The 17,214-nt window shown below is 45.4% G+C and overlaps 1 protein-coding gene across 5 annotated transcripts in view; it reads right to left on the reverse strand.

Moving 5' to 3' along the window:
• Nucleotides 1-4,165: 4,165 nt before the first annotated feature.
• Nucleotides 4,166-17,214, reverse strand: part of TBC1D14 (TBC1 domain family member 14) — a 94,417-nt gene continuing 81,368 nt past the window's right edge. For all 5 annotated transcript variants that reach the window (XM_044296067.1, XM_044296076.1, XM_044296082.1 and 2 more), the window contains 9 exons: nucleotides 16,980-17,097; nucleotides 14,805-14,911; nucleotides 13,018-13,098; nucleotides 10,991-11,085; nucleotides 10,512-10,583; nucleotides 10,216-10,344; nucleotides 7,678-7,787; nucleotides 6,516-6,774; nucleotides 4,166-5,373 (listed from right to left, as the gene is read on the reverse strand). In XM_044296067.1, the coding sequence (XP_044152002.1) occupies nucleotides 5,308-5,373; nucleotides 6,516-6,774; nucleotides 7,678-7,787; nucleotides 10,216-10,344; nucleotides 10,512-10,583; nucleotides 10,991-11,085; nucleotides 13,018-13,098; nucleotides 14,805-14,911; nucleotides 16,980-17,097 (1,037 nt within the window). In that variant the 3' untranslated portion in view covers nucleotides 4,166-5,307. The remainder of the gene's footprint in view (nucleotides 5,374-6,515; nucleotides 6,775-7,677; nucleotides 7,788-10,215; nucleotides 10,345-10,511; nucleotides 10,584-10,990; nucleotides 11,086-13,017; nucleotides 13,099-14,804; nucleotides 14,912-16,979; nucleotides 17,098-17,214) is intronic.

The raw sequence follows: 17,214 nt of genomic DNA on the forward strand, positions 1-17,214 counted from the left end.
GGGCTGAAATCCCACAAAAGCACTCCATAGGCGCTTCCATAGGCTTCCGCGCCACACCGCCCCGTATTTTGCAGACCCATTCAAGCACACTTGGCTGGTGCCCGTATATTGCGGACCCTCTGTCTGCAGGTGGCAATACGGGCATGGGCCGAACACGTCTTTGTGTGCATGAGCCCTTATAATTATTTATAATGCTGTGAATTCCAGTCTGACCGCCGCTGAACTGAATTGCACTGACGGCTTTATGAGAGTACAGTTCAGTACAGTCGAGATCAGGAAGGAACCCACAGCATTGTAATTCTGTAAAGTCACAGGAGCAGTGTTCAGCCCAGGAAATACAGCGCACACACAGAGCGTGTTTCCCGGACTGAATACACTCAAAACTGGCCTTTAGCCAAGTAATTACCCGGCAACATATACTGTGAACTCTGCTAAATAGGCCGATTGTGTCACATTCAAGAATCTACCACCAAATAAAAAATAAAATAAAATAAAGTGCTTATTTACGTTTTAGGCCGGATTTCCATGCTGAGGAAGCCGCTCACGGCAAAAACCACACCGATGACTTAAAGGGGTATTCCCATCACAGACAATGGGGGCATATTGTTAGGATATGCTGGGACCCGCACCTACAACCAGAACGGAGCGTGGAGAAATGCTGCTCCCATACAAGCGAATGGGAGCACACCGCGCATGCACAGCCCCCGCTCCTATTCATTTCTATGGGTCCGACAGAAATAGCCGAGCCAGCGCTCTGCTATTCTCAGCGGCACCATAAAAATGAATGGAGGACAGCTGCGCATGCGCAGTGTGCGCCCTCCACTACTTTCCCTGCTCTGTTCTCCGTGTAGGTGCGGGTCCCAGAGGTGGTAGCGATATGCCCCCATTGTCTGTGATGGCAAAACCCCTTTAAAAGGGGCTTTCCACGTGGACTGGGGGTGTGCCTAAGGCAATAAAAGGATCTGGAGTCACAGGGGAAGATTTATCAAAACTAGTGGAAAGGAAGACTGGCTTAGTTAGCAATAGCAACCAATCGGATTCCACCTTTCATTTTCGAAAGGAGCTCTGAAAAATGAAAGGTGGAAGCTGATTGGTTGCTATGAGCAACTAAGGCAGTCTTCCTTTACACCAGTTTTGATAAATCTTCCCCAGTCATTTCAATGGAGTCCTCTCTCCATGACATCCAGGAACAGATCTGCTTACTGTAAATCTTAATCTGACATACACTAAACATCTAATATCACTGGAAAATTCTGCAGCTTCGGTGAATGGTCCTTCTCAGCTGAAGCTCTTCACCCACATCTTCTATGGCTCTTACAGTGTATTTCAATAGAGTGCCGATTTGATTAGAAACAGCACCACAACTATCCATAGGTTGTATCTGGCATTGCAGCTTAACTCTATTGAAGTGAATGGGGCTGAGCTCCACACACAAACCCATAGACTGACCTGGTGCTGTTTTTTTTTTTTTGGGAGGGGGAGGGGGGGGGGGGAATCCGTGAGCAAGACAAGAATCCCTTTTCTAAGTAACATCACTATCACATGAGGCACTTAAAGAGGGTCAGTCACAGTGGGAAAACTCTGCAGGATTCACATAATGCCCCATTTATCACATTTCCAGTATAGCCAGTTTACAATCCCACAGTGTCAAGACAAAGACAATAATGGTGGACTGCCTAGACTAGGCCCTGGAGGATCCAATTTAGGGTACGTTCACATCTGTGACATGCCTGGTCCGGCACAAATGGGGGCTGCAGTGGTTTTTGTCTTGTTGAGATCCGGAAAGCGGCTGGATCACCGCTGGACCGCAGTATAAGGGCTCATGCCCACGAATGTATGCCAGCTGTTCTGTGCATTGGATGGGTCTGCGATGCGGAAGCACAGAGAAAAACCCCACGGAAGCACTCCGTAGTGCTTCTGTGCCTCCGTTCCTTCCTGAATGCGGGCCCATTCAAGTGAAAGGGTCTTCATCCGTGATACGGTGTGCACACGGCTGGTGCCCGTATATTGCGGGCCACAATACGGGCATGGCCAGGCAACAGCTGTGTGCATGAGCCCCAAAGAGAGATCTGGAGGTGAATGTAGAATCTGGCAATACCAGATCCATGGAAATCCGGTAGGCTGTTCTCTGTCGGAACAGCCTTCCAGATCCGCATGTACCCTTACCAGCAGACCCATCTATACACAGGCTGTGCCCATCTTACTTCATTATGCCCATCAGTGCCAGTTTTCTCCCTTATCTATTAAGCTGGTGCTCCCAGCGTTCTGGGGTGTTCAGCTGTGAGATGGGGTGTACATAGTCAGGTGGTGAATTTCTCTGTACATTGCAGAACATTGACAGCCGAGCCCCACATTTCTGATGTGCTGTGGATCCCTGTGCGGATAAGTCCCATTAATGGGGCTATTCTAAGTATGGTAACCCTCTGTGGTTTTAACTTCTCTAAGAGAGGATTTCAAATCCGCACAGAAAGAATAAATTCAGTGCCCGTATGAATGGCATTGTGTAAATCCCATTCAAAACAATGCCATGTGAATTTTGGAGTGGAATGCACTTTGAAATCCACATGAACATTGTGCTGTGTGAACACGCCGTAACAGCAAAATCAAAAATACATAAAACACAAAATCATAAACGGAGGGAAAAAAAAACAACAAAAAAAAAAAAAACACAGTTTGGTGTCTCAATGGCTAGAAAAACCTAAGTGATTTTCAGCTGTGCAGTAGTGCCATCCATACCAGTGCCAATGACATTTACACAAATGTACATCTTTGGTAAGTGCACAATAAAAGTACCGTTATTATAAATACATGTTTAGGGTTTACACGTTAGAATCAGTAGACATACAACATTATAATTTCTCCAAAGCATCAGATGAGCCGTGATGGATTTTGTACCATATGCATCTAACAGGTTTCCATGATTTGGCCACTTTTGGATCGGGTCAGATATAATTATATGCAGATAGTTCATACCTGCAGGGACAAGTCACGTAATACAATTCTATGGAATGTCGCCCAAGTAGTCCAACATGATGGGGGAGATATTCATAGGGTTCATGAGCTTGGATCCCCATCACTTTCTAAAATGAAGGGGGTTGTCCTAGAATGACAACTTATCACCTATCATAAGTTTCTGATTGGTGGGGTCTAACCGCTGTGTCAACACCAATCAAAGGAACAGCGGGCCCCACGTCCCCGGTTTAAATGGAGTAATGGTCGAGCATGTGTACTGCTGGAAGTAGCCGAGCCCTTGTTCACCTAAACCTATTTGCTGCTTCTCGGACTTTTGTCACTAGGAATCTCCAACAATTACATCATTGGGTTGAAGAGTCTTTCCGGGTTCTCAGAACAGTATTTTAGATGGCTTTCCTTTTAAAAATATCTAAATCTCATATTCACCATTCTTTTCAATCAAGAGATACTTGTAAAAAAAATCTGATTACTGCAGCTGCAAAAAGTAACCGAAATTTCAGAGCAGCGTCAAAGCAGTTGGATCTCTCTTTATAGTCCTTTCCGGTAGTAGTCTGGAATAATAGACTTCACAAGGAGGTCAAGATCATTTTAATCTTTAAAGGGAACCTGTCACCGGGATTTTGGCCATAGAGCTGGGGACATGGGCTGCTAGATGGCCACTAGCACATCTGCAATACCCAGTCCCCATAGCTCTCTGTGCTTTTATTGTGTTAAAAAAACGTTTTGATCCATATGCAAATGACCTTAATATGTGTCCTGTATCCGGAGATGAGTCCAGCGGAAAGGAGCCCAGCACCGCCCCGCATCCTCTGAATCTCCTCCTTGCTGGCTGACGTCACAGAGCTGGAGCGTCGAAATCTCGCGATGCGCGAGCTAGCGCAAGCGCAGTGTCGGCATCATGTTCATTCCCTGTGCTGGCATCAGCATAGGGAACGAACTATGCATGCGCTAGCTCGCGCATCGCGAGATTTTGGCGCTCCAGCTCTGTGACGTCAGCCAGCAAGGAGGAGATTCGGAGGACGTGGGGCGGTGCTGGGCTCCTTTCCGCTTGACTCATCTCCGGCTACAGGACTCATATCAGGTTCATTTGCATATGGATCAAAACGTTTTTTTTAACACAATAAAAACAACACACAGAGCTATGGGGACTGGATATTGCGGATGTGCTAGCGGCCATCTAGCAGCCCATGTCCCCAGCTCTATGGCCAAAATCCCGGTGACAGGTTCCCTTTAACCATAAATACTAAAGCCACCCTTAGCTAAAGGCCCAATAGCAACCTTGAGTGGAGTCTATTATATATAGTGTATTCCTAGCATCCAGGCTGTCTCATATAACTCAGCAGTTCAACTGGTTTGCCATAGAGAAGTAAAATAAGCCTGCCAGCAGTCACACCATGATGCTCAGCAGAGGGATGAGAAGGGGAGGCAGCACACATTATGTCGCTCACAATCTCTGCCTTATTAATCAGATTTTCTAAAAGTAAACTCCGAAAGTCCCTGCCCGGCCAGCCATCCATCCCACACTCTGCAGGGAGTGAAACACAGAGGCATCAATGGTACCTGAAAACCCTGAAGCCTGCCTCCCTCTGGATACAACATACCAGGGCATGTTGGGAGTTGTAGTTTTAAAACTGTTGGAGAACCAAAGAATGTAGGTAATTCTAGACTATGGTCTTCTACAGCTGTATTTCACAAACATCTTTGGTCTTTTTTTTTTTTACTTTAACCAAGTTTATGGTGTGAACACTACCAATTTCCTGCAGCAGAATTTATCAGCTGCCATTGTGACAACTAGAAACCATGGTCCTTGTGAAAAATGCATAAAGTGAAATTCCCCCCCTTTTTGTACGCCAACTAGGTCCCGATTAGTTTCTTAATATCTTTATAATGGTTGGAACCGTTTTCTGTTACACAGCTCCTCATCCCCTGCATAGACAGTGTTACGTTGATACAATTCTGCAGTCACCATTAGGGGGAGCTTAAGAGCTTACTGCATACAGATTCACTATTGAATTCAATGCATGAACAGTATGCAGGAAACTGCTAAACTCCCTCTAGTGGTGACTGCAGAAACTCAGAATGTCGTCATATAACTTGGACTTTCACTTCAAGAAGTGCGTGTTGTTCTCTGCAATGGAAAAAATAAAAAATAAAAAAACACTATTGCACTACTGCACAGGCTGAGGCCTGGCCTCACAGATTCAAGGCAATATTTGCCAAGTACTGACTTAAATGTCTTAAGGCCAATTCCAGTGTTACACAAAGTCCTGAAGTAGAATTATGTTCTCTCTTGGTTGAAAACAAAATCCTTTAAGTTCCATCCTGAGTTGATATTCAGCGTTTCAGAGCGGGGCTCCTGTTCTCCGTGTCACGAGTATCTTTCTGTAAAGCGGACAGGACCTGAAATATAGCAAACACATCTGGTGTCAATCGTTTCAGCAAGTCAGGAGGGACCTGCAATATGTTGTAGTGTTTGGAACCCCTCACAGGAACTGGCCTATTAAAAGAGGTTGTGTCATCTCATACATTGGGGGCATATACTAGCCGATGTCTGACAGGTGAGAATCCAAGAGGTGGGACCTATCTCTAAAACGGAGCCCGCAAAGAGAAGGAGAGCAAACCGCACACGCGTGGCTGCACTCCATTCATTTTTATGGGAGTGCAGAAAATAGCAGAGCACGGACTCTGCCATTTCTGTCAGTCCCACAGAATTGAATGGAGCGGTAGCTTTGCTTGCGTGGAGCAATTCCCATTAATTTCCATGGAACGTCCCAAAAATAGGAGAAAGCTCCGCTCGGCCATTTTCAGCGCTCCCATAGAAATGAATGGAGGTCGGCCGCACATGCACAGTCCGCTCTCCGTCTCTTTGCGGGTTCCGTATTAGAGGTAGGTGCCGCACCTATCAAACATGTATGAAATGACACAAACTCTTTAAAAGGTCCGATCGCACGTAGTCTATATAAAGCAGGTTTTCTGCAGTGGAGTTGCATTCTGAAAATCCACAGTAGCTGCAAAGAGGATGACATATTAAAAAAAATATATAAAATCTCATCCATACATTGCGGAAAATTTCTGCGGTGTGGATGTCAATTTATGTTGCAGATTTCAAGCTTTTAAATGCAGAGAGTGAGTGAAATCTGCAGCAAACCCTCAACATTACTGCTATAAATTCCGTAACATAATCCGCGCCAATTGACAGCAGACCCGCCAGCGCTTCAGAGGACTATGCATGTCTAAGTTTAGACATGCATATATGGCAGTGTTATATGGCGGTAGCGGCCACAAGGAAGGGTGTTACATGAACAACCTGTTCAAAGCATGGAAGAAATTTCAATCTGAGAATTTTTGTATTTAAAAAAATTTATGTCAAAACTACAAAGTATTTTAACAGCAGTCAACAGGAGGTGGCGTCTAGGGTGCTCAACATTTTATTAGACTGCGTCTATGACCTGACACTGGGGGTGTAGCTATGGCACCAATTATTTAGGCTGGCACTAAAAATACTGCAATACCAAAAGGCAAATGGTAGGTCACCCTCATACCTGAGCCCACTTCTTGTTCCGGCTCTGCATCTGAATTGCGGCGATAGAGGCAAATAAGTCGTCAGCGGTTAAGTCCTCCGGGAGCTTGGTCAGAAACTGGGCAATGTGAATGAAGTCCATTCTAGTTAAAATGTCTTCAAAAAGTCTTAGTATTCCCAAGGCAGTTCTGAAAAGAAACTCCTCCCCGTCACGGCAGAAAACATCCCAAACCCGGCACGCCAAATCCAGTGGTAGAGACTTACTGTACAGGGTAAAAATCCTGAGGGGAAACACACAAATGCCATTCACATGACAGTACAGTCCCATGTAAATATCATTACTAGTGCTGGATGAAGTCAAATCTTATGAAAAGCAATGCCTTCTGCACTGATCTGACACATTAGCCCACGGTAATTGCAGTATTCATTCTGGCCAGCAGATGGCAGAAGGGTACAAGCAAAGTGTAAAAACAGTGCAAAAGTTGTCTGTTTCAAAACCACCAAACATTATTAAACACACAAGTCAAGATTAACAATGAAAACAAGAATCAGTCTGGTCACCATTAACCAGTTCAAGACTGGTTAAGGGACGAATACAGCCTCCTGACATGCAATGCACAGCTGATTTGAGTCTGCTAAGACCCAGCAGCTCGTGCAATTTACCAGTAATCGGATGAGCAGCATGGCCGTGTCCTGATCTGTATACACACCACCCATTGAACATCATGTTTATAACAATAAGGAAGGCTGGGACAGTACAAAAACCGTCACCATGGGGAGCCTAGCTTTCTCTGCAACCTGCATGGTCTGTTTGCAGCTGCAAACTCTACAAGGCTAAATGCAGACTGCCAAGACATTTAAAGTATTAGGATGGCCCAGAAAGGTTATAGGCATTGCCCCAGCAGAGACAACCTCTTTCATACTGCAACTATCTGCTTATCTCCATGGGTTCGGCTCTAAGCACCCTCAGGAAACAGCTTATTTTAGTGTGGGAAGCCTTATCTAGTGGTCTATGTAATTTGTGGACATCTCAGGACCAAAATTAGAATTGCTCTCCTTTCTTGATCCTAAAAGAAAGTGCTAAGCTATGATGCCATGAGACAACCTTCCAACTTCTCTTCGCTGGGGACCCATGAATCCTAAGGCACAGCACAAGGTGGCATACAATCATGCATCACTCTTACCAGTCTATTAGGTAGATATCTGGGGTCAGATTATTTTTCTTGAAATGGGCAAATAATCTCGGCAAATTTTCTTCAAAAAATACTTCAAATGATGCAAAGTAAGTTAACATCTAGGAAGAAGGAGAGTGCAGAGAAAGAACACATTACGAACAGGCAACAATTTACAATCTTGCAAATGAGCCCAATCTTACCGTTTTACACTCACTAGCAATGATAGGAGGAAGAGGAGGAGGAGGAGGAGGCCCAGAACACAAAATCAGTTTGTACTGCTAATATTTAAAAGGGTATTTCCATGCTTTCATTTTTATTATAGGGGTTGTGGAAAATTACTCTGCCCAGGTAGGGAGTATAGATGTATTAGGGGGAGTCAGAGAAGAGAGCCCCCACAAAGAGCATCTCTGGCAGACTGAGTCTGACTATGTATTACATGTAGTAAGGCAACCCGCTTATCAGCTCAGCTAGTGGATGGACTAGATGCTGTCACAGGTGCAGGTTTTTGCTGCAGTCTTTATTTCACATTTATAAAAACCAGGAGATTATACAATAGTCATAGATTTTTCAGACCCTCCTAGTCTTTAGTCACAGTCAGGGTGGTGTGAATGTGTGAAAGTTTCCCCATTCCTAAGAAAAGACTTAAAAAAAAAAAAAAAAAAAAGTTTTGCAACTTTCTGCACTCGCCTGGGCAAAATTTAGGCAACTGGGCAAAGTTTTGCGACTTTTTTGCACTTGCTTGTGCAAAATTTTGCAAATTTTTGCATTTTTACACCACTCCAGTTTTGTAACGTAGGTATGGTTGGTTAGCTGTGTTAATGAGTTTCACTCCAGATTTATCATTGAGATAAATCTCACTCCAGGAGGAGGGTGGAGTAGGAAAACTGGAGTAGCTTCTCTAGACAAAAGTGTTAGGTCTGAGGATAAGACAAATTTATCAAGTAACATGAGACATTTGATAAATGTGGCAGACAGTACTCCAACACAGACATAAACTACTCCCCTCATGATAAATTCCCCCCTTTGACTATAATCTATATTCTAATACTCTAATCTGTATGTACAATCTGTTTTTTAAAGGGCTTTTCTGGGAGTACATTACTGATGACTTTTCCTCAGGGTCAGTTGTTTGAAGAGGTTGCAGTTCTGCTGAAGCTCGACCAAGTGCTTTCACAAGCCACTTGTTTGCTTTTATGGGGTTATCCGGGAATTTATACTCATGACCTGTCCTCTGGATAGGTTATCGATATCAGATTGGTGGGGGTCCCTAATCAGCTGTTAGAAGAGGCCGGGCGCTCAGTGATCCATCTGTCACAAGGACGAGGCGCAGCTCAGAGCCATTCAAGTCAATGGGGTTGAGCTGCAATACCAAAGCACAATCACTATATAATGTATGGCGCTGTGCTTGGAAAACTGCTGGGAGCCGGATGTGCTCACCAGAGCTCCAGTGAGCGCGGCGCTCCCTGAAACAGCTGATCGGCAGGGGTGCCGGGACTCGGATCCCCGCTGATGGGATAATTATGACCTATCCTAAGGATTGATCATCATTAGTTATTCCTAAATAATCCCTTTAACTGCAAAAGCTAACTAATACTATACACTCTGTATGATTGTATAAACTTGCAGTATGTTTCGAGTCTGTATATAGTGATAACAGCCCTTCATTTATATATGATTTAACTACTGCCATAAAACCAGGTTGATATACAGCTTAGAACTCTGTACTCTGAACCTGTACCTTACATTATAATATGTTCAAATAGCACAATTGTATAATGGTGTACTGGAGGCCACTGAATATATTGGCTCTATTCACATTTGTATTTCTGTTAAGCTTGCTGGTATTGTTAACCATATAGACTTGAAATAAAAATACTGGAACCCTGACAAACCCTATTAAAAGCGTTCACTGGTACCATGACTAAAGTTTTATAAACTTGCCTAGAGTACCCCAAAACACTGCACAGTTTTTGCCCAATTTACTAGTTTTTCATGTCAGCACTTTCCTTCCCCTATTCTTAGCATCACTGCATTTTGGCTGGATGTTAACATGCAGACCTTCCTGTTTGGTTTTCTAACCATACCCATCATGCTTTGCTCTATCATTTTTCTCAGGACTTGTTCCGTTTAACTAACCATGGCGAGGGGAGGTGTAGTGGGTCTGACTACCGCAAAGAACAGTTTCACAGGTGGAGCAAGCCTGAAAAACATCACAGAGCAAAGCATGCTGGGTGTGGTTAGAAAACCCAGCAAGAAGCTGATGAACTCAGGAAGTTCTGCATGTAAACATCCTGCCAGGATGCAGTGATGCTGAGAACAGGGGAAGGAAAGTGCCAATATGAAAAGATTAATATGGGGTAAAAATATGCAGTGTTTGGGGTACTCTAGGCCAAAAAAATAAGTTGCTATGGGACCAGGGACCCCACTGAAAGTTCATTTGAACCCACTGAAAAACAGACTCATCACAGCATTATGATTCATTACAAGTGGAAGCCTAATGTGAGCAGAGCCCTAGAGGAACCACTGACTGTGACATCCAATACTTACAAGGCCATGGTCTACTCTGAAGAATGCCATCTGACAAGGTTTATTCAAGAGGTTTGAAAACGCAATGAAGGCATCAGCAGTATCTAGGTTCAGGATCAGCACAGCAGCGATAAACGACATGCCCTGTACCTGGAGGAGTAAGATGTTATCATTAGTACTCGGCCCCGGAACAGCATGTACCTCCACCACAGAGTAAACATTATGCATGGCAAGACACAACAAAAACGTTCCCGGAACCCTCAGCTGTTAAATAGTGTTCGGTTCAATCTGGGATGTGCAGTGGATGAGATACTTACATAACCAACATCAGGTCGGTAGCAAGTGTAGGCCCCTAAAATACTGTGCAGCATGTCATGATAGGGACCACCCTGAAAAATAAAGCCAGGCAAATATGAATATAGCATAAGAAATGCATACTAATTCACCATGCACATACACAATAGAAATCCAGAAAGGCTCAACTCATGGGTAGCTCATTTATTTCTCTGCTGTAAACCTACTGTATAACTGTACCCTGCATGAAGAGCAATTCCAGAGTAGACACTTATTACTGCAAGGCGACTCAGTGACTTTACAACCATGCTTCACAGGTAATGTCTAAAATCTCCACCATGCCGTCCCTTATCTGGTGTGGAATTTTGGAGATTTTTCACTGGGGTGGAAAAGTTGCTCAGGTTTCTTTTATCTCAAATCATATAAACTGAATCTGAATAGATTTTAATGCAGTCAAACAGAATATATTTTCGTTCACATTGCTAAATGCATCTCGTCGTACCTTCTGGAATATACACAGATTTGGAAATGTCCGGGAGATATCTAATTTTATTAGCTCCAGGCTGGCTTCCCTGTCCGATGCAGACAAACCTGAGTCTACAGAAAAATGCATAGAAACATAAATTTAAAAAAAAGGTATGGCACAGTCAGTTCTGCCCCAATACACTTCCTACTGGATCACAAGGTTTATCTACTCATTGTTCACAAGTCACATTTTGGGAGAGAGGGTCTTTTTCCCCATGCTCAGCAGTTAAGACACGTCATTGGAAACCCACTGACACCCAGAGAGCCAAAGATCCTTGAATTAAAGGCTGCATGCGTGAAGTATAGAAGAGTGTCATGGGCCCTCGCAGTCTAGCCCAGGCACCATGGGCCCTCGCAGTCTAGCCCAGGCACCATGGGCCCTCGCAGTCTAGCCCAGGCACCATGGGCCCTCGCAGTCTAGCCCAGGCACCATGGGCCCTCGCAGTCTAGCCCAGGCACCATGGGCCCTCGCAGTCTAGCCCAGGCACCATGGGCCCTCGCAGTCTAGCCCAGGCACCATGGGCCCTCGCAGTCTAGCCCAGGCACCATGGGCCCTCGCAGTCTAGCCCAGGCACCATGGGCCCTCGCAGTCTAGCCCAGGCACCATGGGCCCTCGCAGTCTAGCCCAGGCACCATGGGCCCTCGCAGTCTAGCCCAGGCACCATGGGCCCTCGCAGTCTAGCCCAGGCACCATGGGCCCTCGCAGTCTAGCCCAGGCACCATGGGCCCTCGCAGTCTAGCCCAGGCACCATGGGACCTCGCAGTCTAGCCCAGGCACCATGGGACCTCGCAGTCTAGCCCAGGCACCATGGGTCCTCGCAGTCTAGCCCAGGCACCATGGGACCTCGCAGTCTAGCCCAGGCACCATGGGACCTCGCAGTCTAGCCCAGGCACCATGGGACCTCGCAGTCTAGCCCAGGCACCATGGTGTCACAACCACACAGCTGAGAAGCTCTGACAGAGGCCTTTCAGAACCTCCTCCTTGAGTTTTCTTTGTTGTGGTATTCAGTTCCTCATCTCGTTAGCCTCTCTCAGCTGTCATGTAGTTGGACTGATTGCTTCCCTTTAAATTCCTCCCCATAATGCTTTACTGGGCGGCTTATACTACTTCCTGGAGTGTGTGCATGCTCATCCCATTTCCCAGTCTGCTACTAAAGTTAAGTGCTGTACTTTTATCTGTTATTTTCTGTTTGCTGGATGCCAGGTGACCCTGACTCCCTCCGTGTCTGGTGTAGGGAGCCGGTGGTCGTGTCCCCTCACTATTGTAGGGTGTTCAGGTGTTATATAGTCGAGGTACGTGGATATGCAACCATCCACCTCTGGGATCTTTGCATAGGCTGAGCAGCCAGGGAAAGTGCTAGGTCTTGTGCAGGGGTCTCCCCTTGGTTCCTTAGCTTTGGATCCAGTGAGTCATATATGCATGTTGCTTTGTCTTGTTTCCTGTACACCGTCCGTGACACATGGGTCCTCGCAGTCTAGCCCAGGCACCATGGGTCCTCGCAGTCTAGCCCAGGCACCATGGGTCCTCGCAGTCTAGCCCAGGCACCATGGGTCCTCGCAGTCTAGCCCAGGCACTATGGGTCCTCGCAGTCTAGCCCAGGCACCATGGGTCCTCGCAGTCTAGCCCAGGCACCATGGGTCCTCGCAGTCTAGCCCAGGCACCATGGGTCCTCGCAGTCTAGCCCAGGCACCATGGGTCCTCGCAGTCTAGCCCAGGCACCATGGGTCCTCGCAGTCTAGCCCAGGCACCATGGGTCCTCGCAGTCTAGCCCAGGCACCATGGGTCCTTGCAGTCTAGCCCAGGCACCATGGGTCCTCGCAGTCTAGCCCAGGCACCATGGGTCCTCGCAGTCTAGCTATGTCACACCCCTACTCTATGCAATTACACCTGGTGTCTGTTTTTGCCCCATATAAACCGCAGTACCGTACTGCATAAAGACCTTGTGGTTCACAGGGGCAGCACTAAAACAAAATTACGTCATGTCCTTCTACATAAGTTCTTACCTTCATTTTCCCCATCGGACCCTCCCATGCTCAGCGATTTCCATCGGTCCCTAGCCCGAGATAAACAGATATCGTAGAGCTCTAGGAAATAAAACATACACCCACTTGACCCAATATCCTACAATACATATGACATAACATTTACATCGCCCTGGGCCACATACTCAGTCTTGTCTTGCAGATGCTCCTGGATGATTTCTGCCCCAACATATCATTTTATCTTCTTTTCAATGGCTGATGTTACATTAAATGGCCCCAGAACACTGCACACCTTAAATATACTCAATTACCTATTCATTTGCTTGATTTCTTATTTTATTCTTGGTTTATCAGCATAAACGTCACGAGAGTTACATAATAGGTTGACTCATCTCAACACACCCTTTCCATACATCCTATTCGGCCGGCTTAGAATTTTTCTCTATTATTAGACAGCCACTTATGTAGTGTGAATGTAATACCACATCTCACCAGTAGTGAGCGCCGCAAGGAAAATTCCTGACTGGCTGCAGATTCTTCTAGGTAATAAAAACCGGGAATTGCTGAAGCTGTACCTGTGGTAATCATCTGACCGCTAGGTAGGGTTTAGTTTGAAGAGCAACGGCCTTGATGAGGCACTCCACTTAAAGGGAACTTGTTTTGTGTATAGAGCCGCTAGCACATCCGAAATACCCAGCCTGCATAGCTCTGTGTGCTTTAATTGTGTAAAAAAACAAAAAACGATTTTATACATATGCAAAATAACCTGAGATGAGTCCTGTTTCTGACTCATCTCACATACAGGACTCATCTCAGGTTAATTTACATATGTATCAAATCGTTGTTTATTTTACACAATAAAAGCACACAGAGCTATGGGGACTGGGTATTGCGGATGTGCTAGCGGCCATCTAGCAACCCATGTCCTCAGCTCTATACACAAAATCCCGGTGACAGGTTCCCTTTAAATGAAAATTGGTGTAAAATGCGTCCCCGATCACTGGCATCTTGTTCTTCTTCTGAGCCCAGAAGCAGCTTTTGTACCGCTATCCCATATTCCAGGTAGTATATAGTATATATGTAGTAAGACCCTCTATATTACTGGGTATACTCACACTCTACTACATATTCTAATGGGGTCCGATGCACACAACCGTATTTTTGGTCCACATTCCGATCCGCATTTTGTCCGGATTGGCTGCAGACCCATTCATTAAAAAAATTAGACAGCACACTGTGTGCTGTCCGCATTGGTATTTTAGTTTTACAGTTTCTCAAAAAAGATAGAACATGTCCTATTCTTGTCTGTTTTGCAGACGAGAATAGGAATTTTTACAATAGGGCAGAAGGCGAGGAACAGGAAAATGCGGGCCGTGATCCATGTTTTGCGGATTCACAATGTGCAGACCGCAAAACAGATACGGTCATGTGCATGAGGCCTTAAAGGGGTTCTCCAGGCTTTTAAGATTGATGACCTATCCTCAGGATAGGTCATCAATATCAGATCGTCAGGGGTCTGACACCTGGATGAGGAGACGTTGCACGCAGTGGGCACATGCAGTCTCCCGTCTCTCTTCCTGCTCGCCGCTGCTTTGCCATAGACATAGCAGCAGCAAACAGGAAGAGAGACGGGAGACGGCACTTGAATACTGCGCGCGCCGTCTCCTCATACAACTGATCAGCAGGAGTGTCGGATCCCCGGTGATCTGATATTGATGACCTAGCCTGAGGGATAGGTCATCTATATTAATGGTCCGGAGAACACCTTTAAACAAATAATACCAAAATCTTACAGGCTTTAGTCTTACCGTGAGTGATATTTAACTCATTGCCAATTGCCAAACTCCAGACTTTTCCCCTCACGCTCGGTGGGATCCCCTGCCACCACATCTCTCGAACTTTTCGAGAACAGCACCTAAATGGCAAAATGGTGTAAGACCTATTAATAATAGATTAAACATCCATGCATATTTTTTTGTTTTCAACTTAGACTTTAATTAAGTTTTATGGATGTTTCTATCCAAAGAGAGAACACAACATTGCAGACAGTATATATCAAAATAGCATAACACAGGCATCAAATATAAATGCCATAAGCGTGGGTAAATAAAGAGGTTTCAAAAAAATATTCTGAGGAGCGTATGTCCTGTATCCAAGCACAGAGGTCAGATCTGGAGGGAGGGATAGAACGCTTCCACAGCAGAGCAATCAGACATTTAGTGGCTGTTAATATGTGGAGGATTGGCATCCCTACCCTCGAGCGACCCAGGCACCATGTTCAAAAGGAGCACCATAGGGTCCCTCGGTATACGTATAATCAGAGTATCTTGGGCAACCCGTATCACCTGCGTCCAGTAGGGTATAATCTCTGGGGAGGACCAGAGAACATGGTACAAGGAAGCTCCTGGCTGGGAGCACCTCCAGCAAATATCTGGCAATACAGAGTTCAGGATATGTAATAGTTCTGGTGTAGGATACCAGTGCGTGAGAATCTTAAGTTGGTTTTCCCTATAAGTTATACAGGAGGAACTAGAATGAGCCCTTCTCCAGACACAACGCCAGGTCTCTGCCGGGAGCTCCCTTTGCAACCAGTCCTCCCATTTCGTCATGTAGGAATGTTTAAAGTCAATAGCGAATTCAAAAGAAATCCAGGTCTAATATATATCAGAGATAAGACCCTTAGGGCTATTGCACACGGCTGTTGTGTGCCCGTGGCCCGACTCGTGTGCACTCCGCATCACAGATGCTGACCCACTTGAATGGGTCCACAATCACGGAGATGCAGAACGGAAGCACGGATCGGAACCCAGTGGAACTACTACAGAGTATTTCTGTCCGTGCCTCCGCACAGCAAAAAAAATTAAAAAATAACATTCATTCAATTTTTTTGCGGTGCGGACGGATCACTGACCCATTCAAGTTGAATGGGTCTCGATCCGTCCCGGATGTTGCCCGTGCATTGGGGACTGCAAATTGTCTGATGGTAATATCAGAGAGTGTACACTGGTATGCAGCAACTCTGGTCATTTTCTGGTCTGCATATATGGGAGGAGGTTCTCTTCCTATTCTTGGAGACCCTATGAGGTTACTGTATAGCACACACTGCAGCATCTATACCAGTGGTGGTCAACCCATCAAATTCTAGGGCCTCAAATGTGGGCCTTAAAAAGGGTTTGTCCCATGAAAAACATGCTAAATTTTTCAAACCAACACCTGGATCGGAATACATTTGTAATTGCACGTGATTAAAAATTTAGCAGAGTCTCTCAGGTACTCAATAAAACATATCAGTACAGCGCCACCTGCTGTTTGTTCTTAAGCTTATTTCTCTGTCCTGAAGTGACCACACATACTCCGTTCTATTCCTCAACTGCCACCAGCCATATCTACTGTTAGAGCTGCAGCAGAAAGGACATGCCCCCCGAGAAAGGACACAACCGCTGAGCTGCCAGCTTGAAATATATCAAAGCAACTGGAGCAATGGAGATCTCTGGATCCATGTGAGGTACAAGGCTGGTTCTAGCTTTGTTAGAACGAGAGTCTCATGTACTACATGATGTCAGATTTTCATATTTTACATTTTTCATGGGATAACCCCTTTAACATAAAAAGGACTCCACACCACACCAGGCACAGCCTCTACATTATACTACAGATGACTATGGAAATGGGGGGGTGCCTCCATAAGAGAAGGTCTTTTGTTCTTCATGGTTGGGCAGAGCACTGTGTACAGCAGCGCCCCCGTCTGACCATTGGGGTTGCAGCTGCACCATATAAGCTTATCATCCCTCCCTCACTAACACAAGGCCTCGGACACTGGTCTATACAGAAGATGACAGAATTTAACTAAATCACAGATTATTATTTTTTTGCTGGACATTTCCACAGCAAAACAATCTGTAAACGATTTTATTTTTTTATATTTCAGGATTTACATAAGAAAATGTGAACTACAACATTTCAATAGTTTTGCCTCCACTTACATGGATTCCCAGTTGGGCAGAACCTCATTGCTCCACATGAGAGCGGCGTTTCCAATGCTTTCCTCCAGTTTGCACCTCTCCTCCAGTTGTTTTTTCTTTCTCTGGGCATCTTTAAATTCTGAAAATACAAGTGCACGATTGAAACGTCAAATTTCTAGAGGGTCGTAATGAGGGGAACATCTAAGGAAAGCTAGAAAGCAGAGGGTCATACACAGCTCAGGAGTAAGGATGTGCG

This window comes from Bufo gargarizans, chromosome 1 (assembly GCF_014858855.1).
Source record: "Bufo gargarizans isolate SCDJY-AF-19 chromosome 1, ASM1485885v1, whole genome shotgun sequence".
Taxonomy (NCBI): Eukaryota; Metazoa; Chordata; class Amphibia; order Anura; family Bufonidae; genus Bufo; species Bufo gargarizans.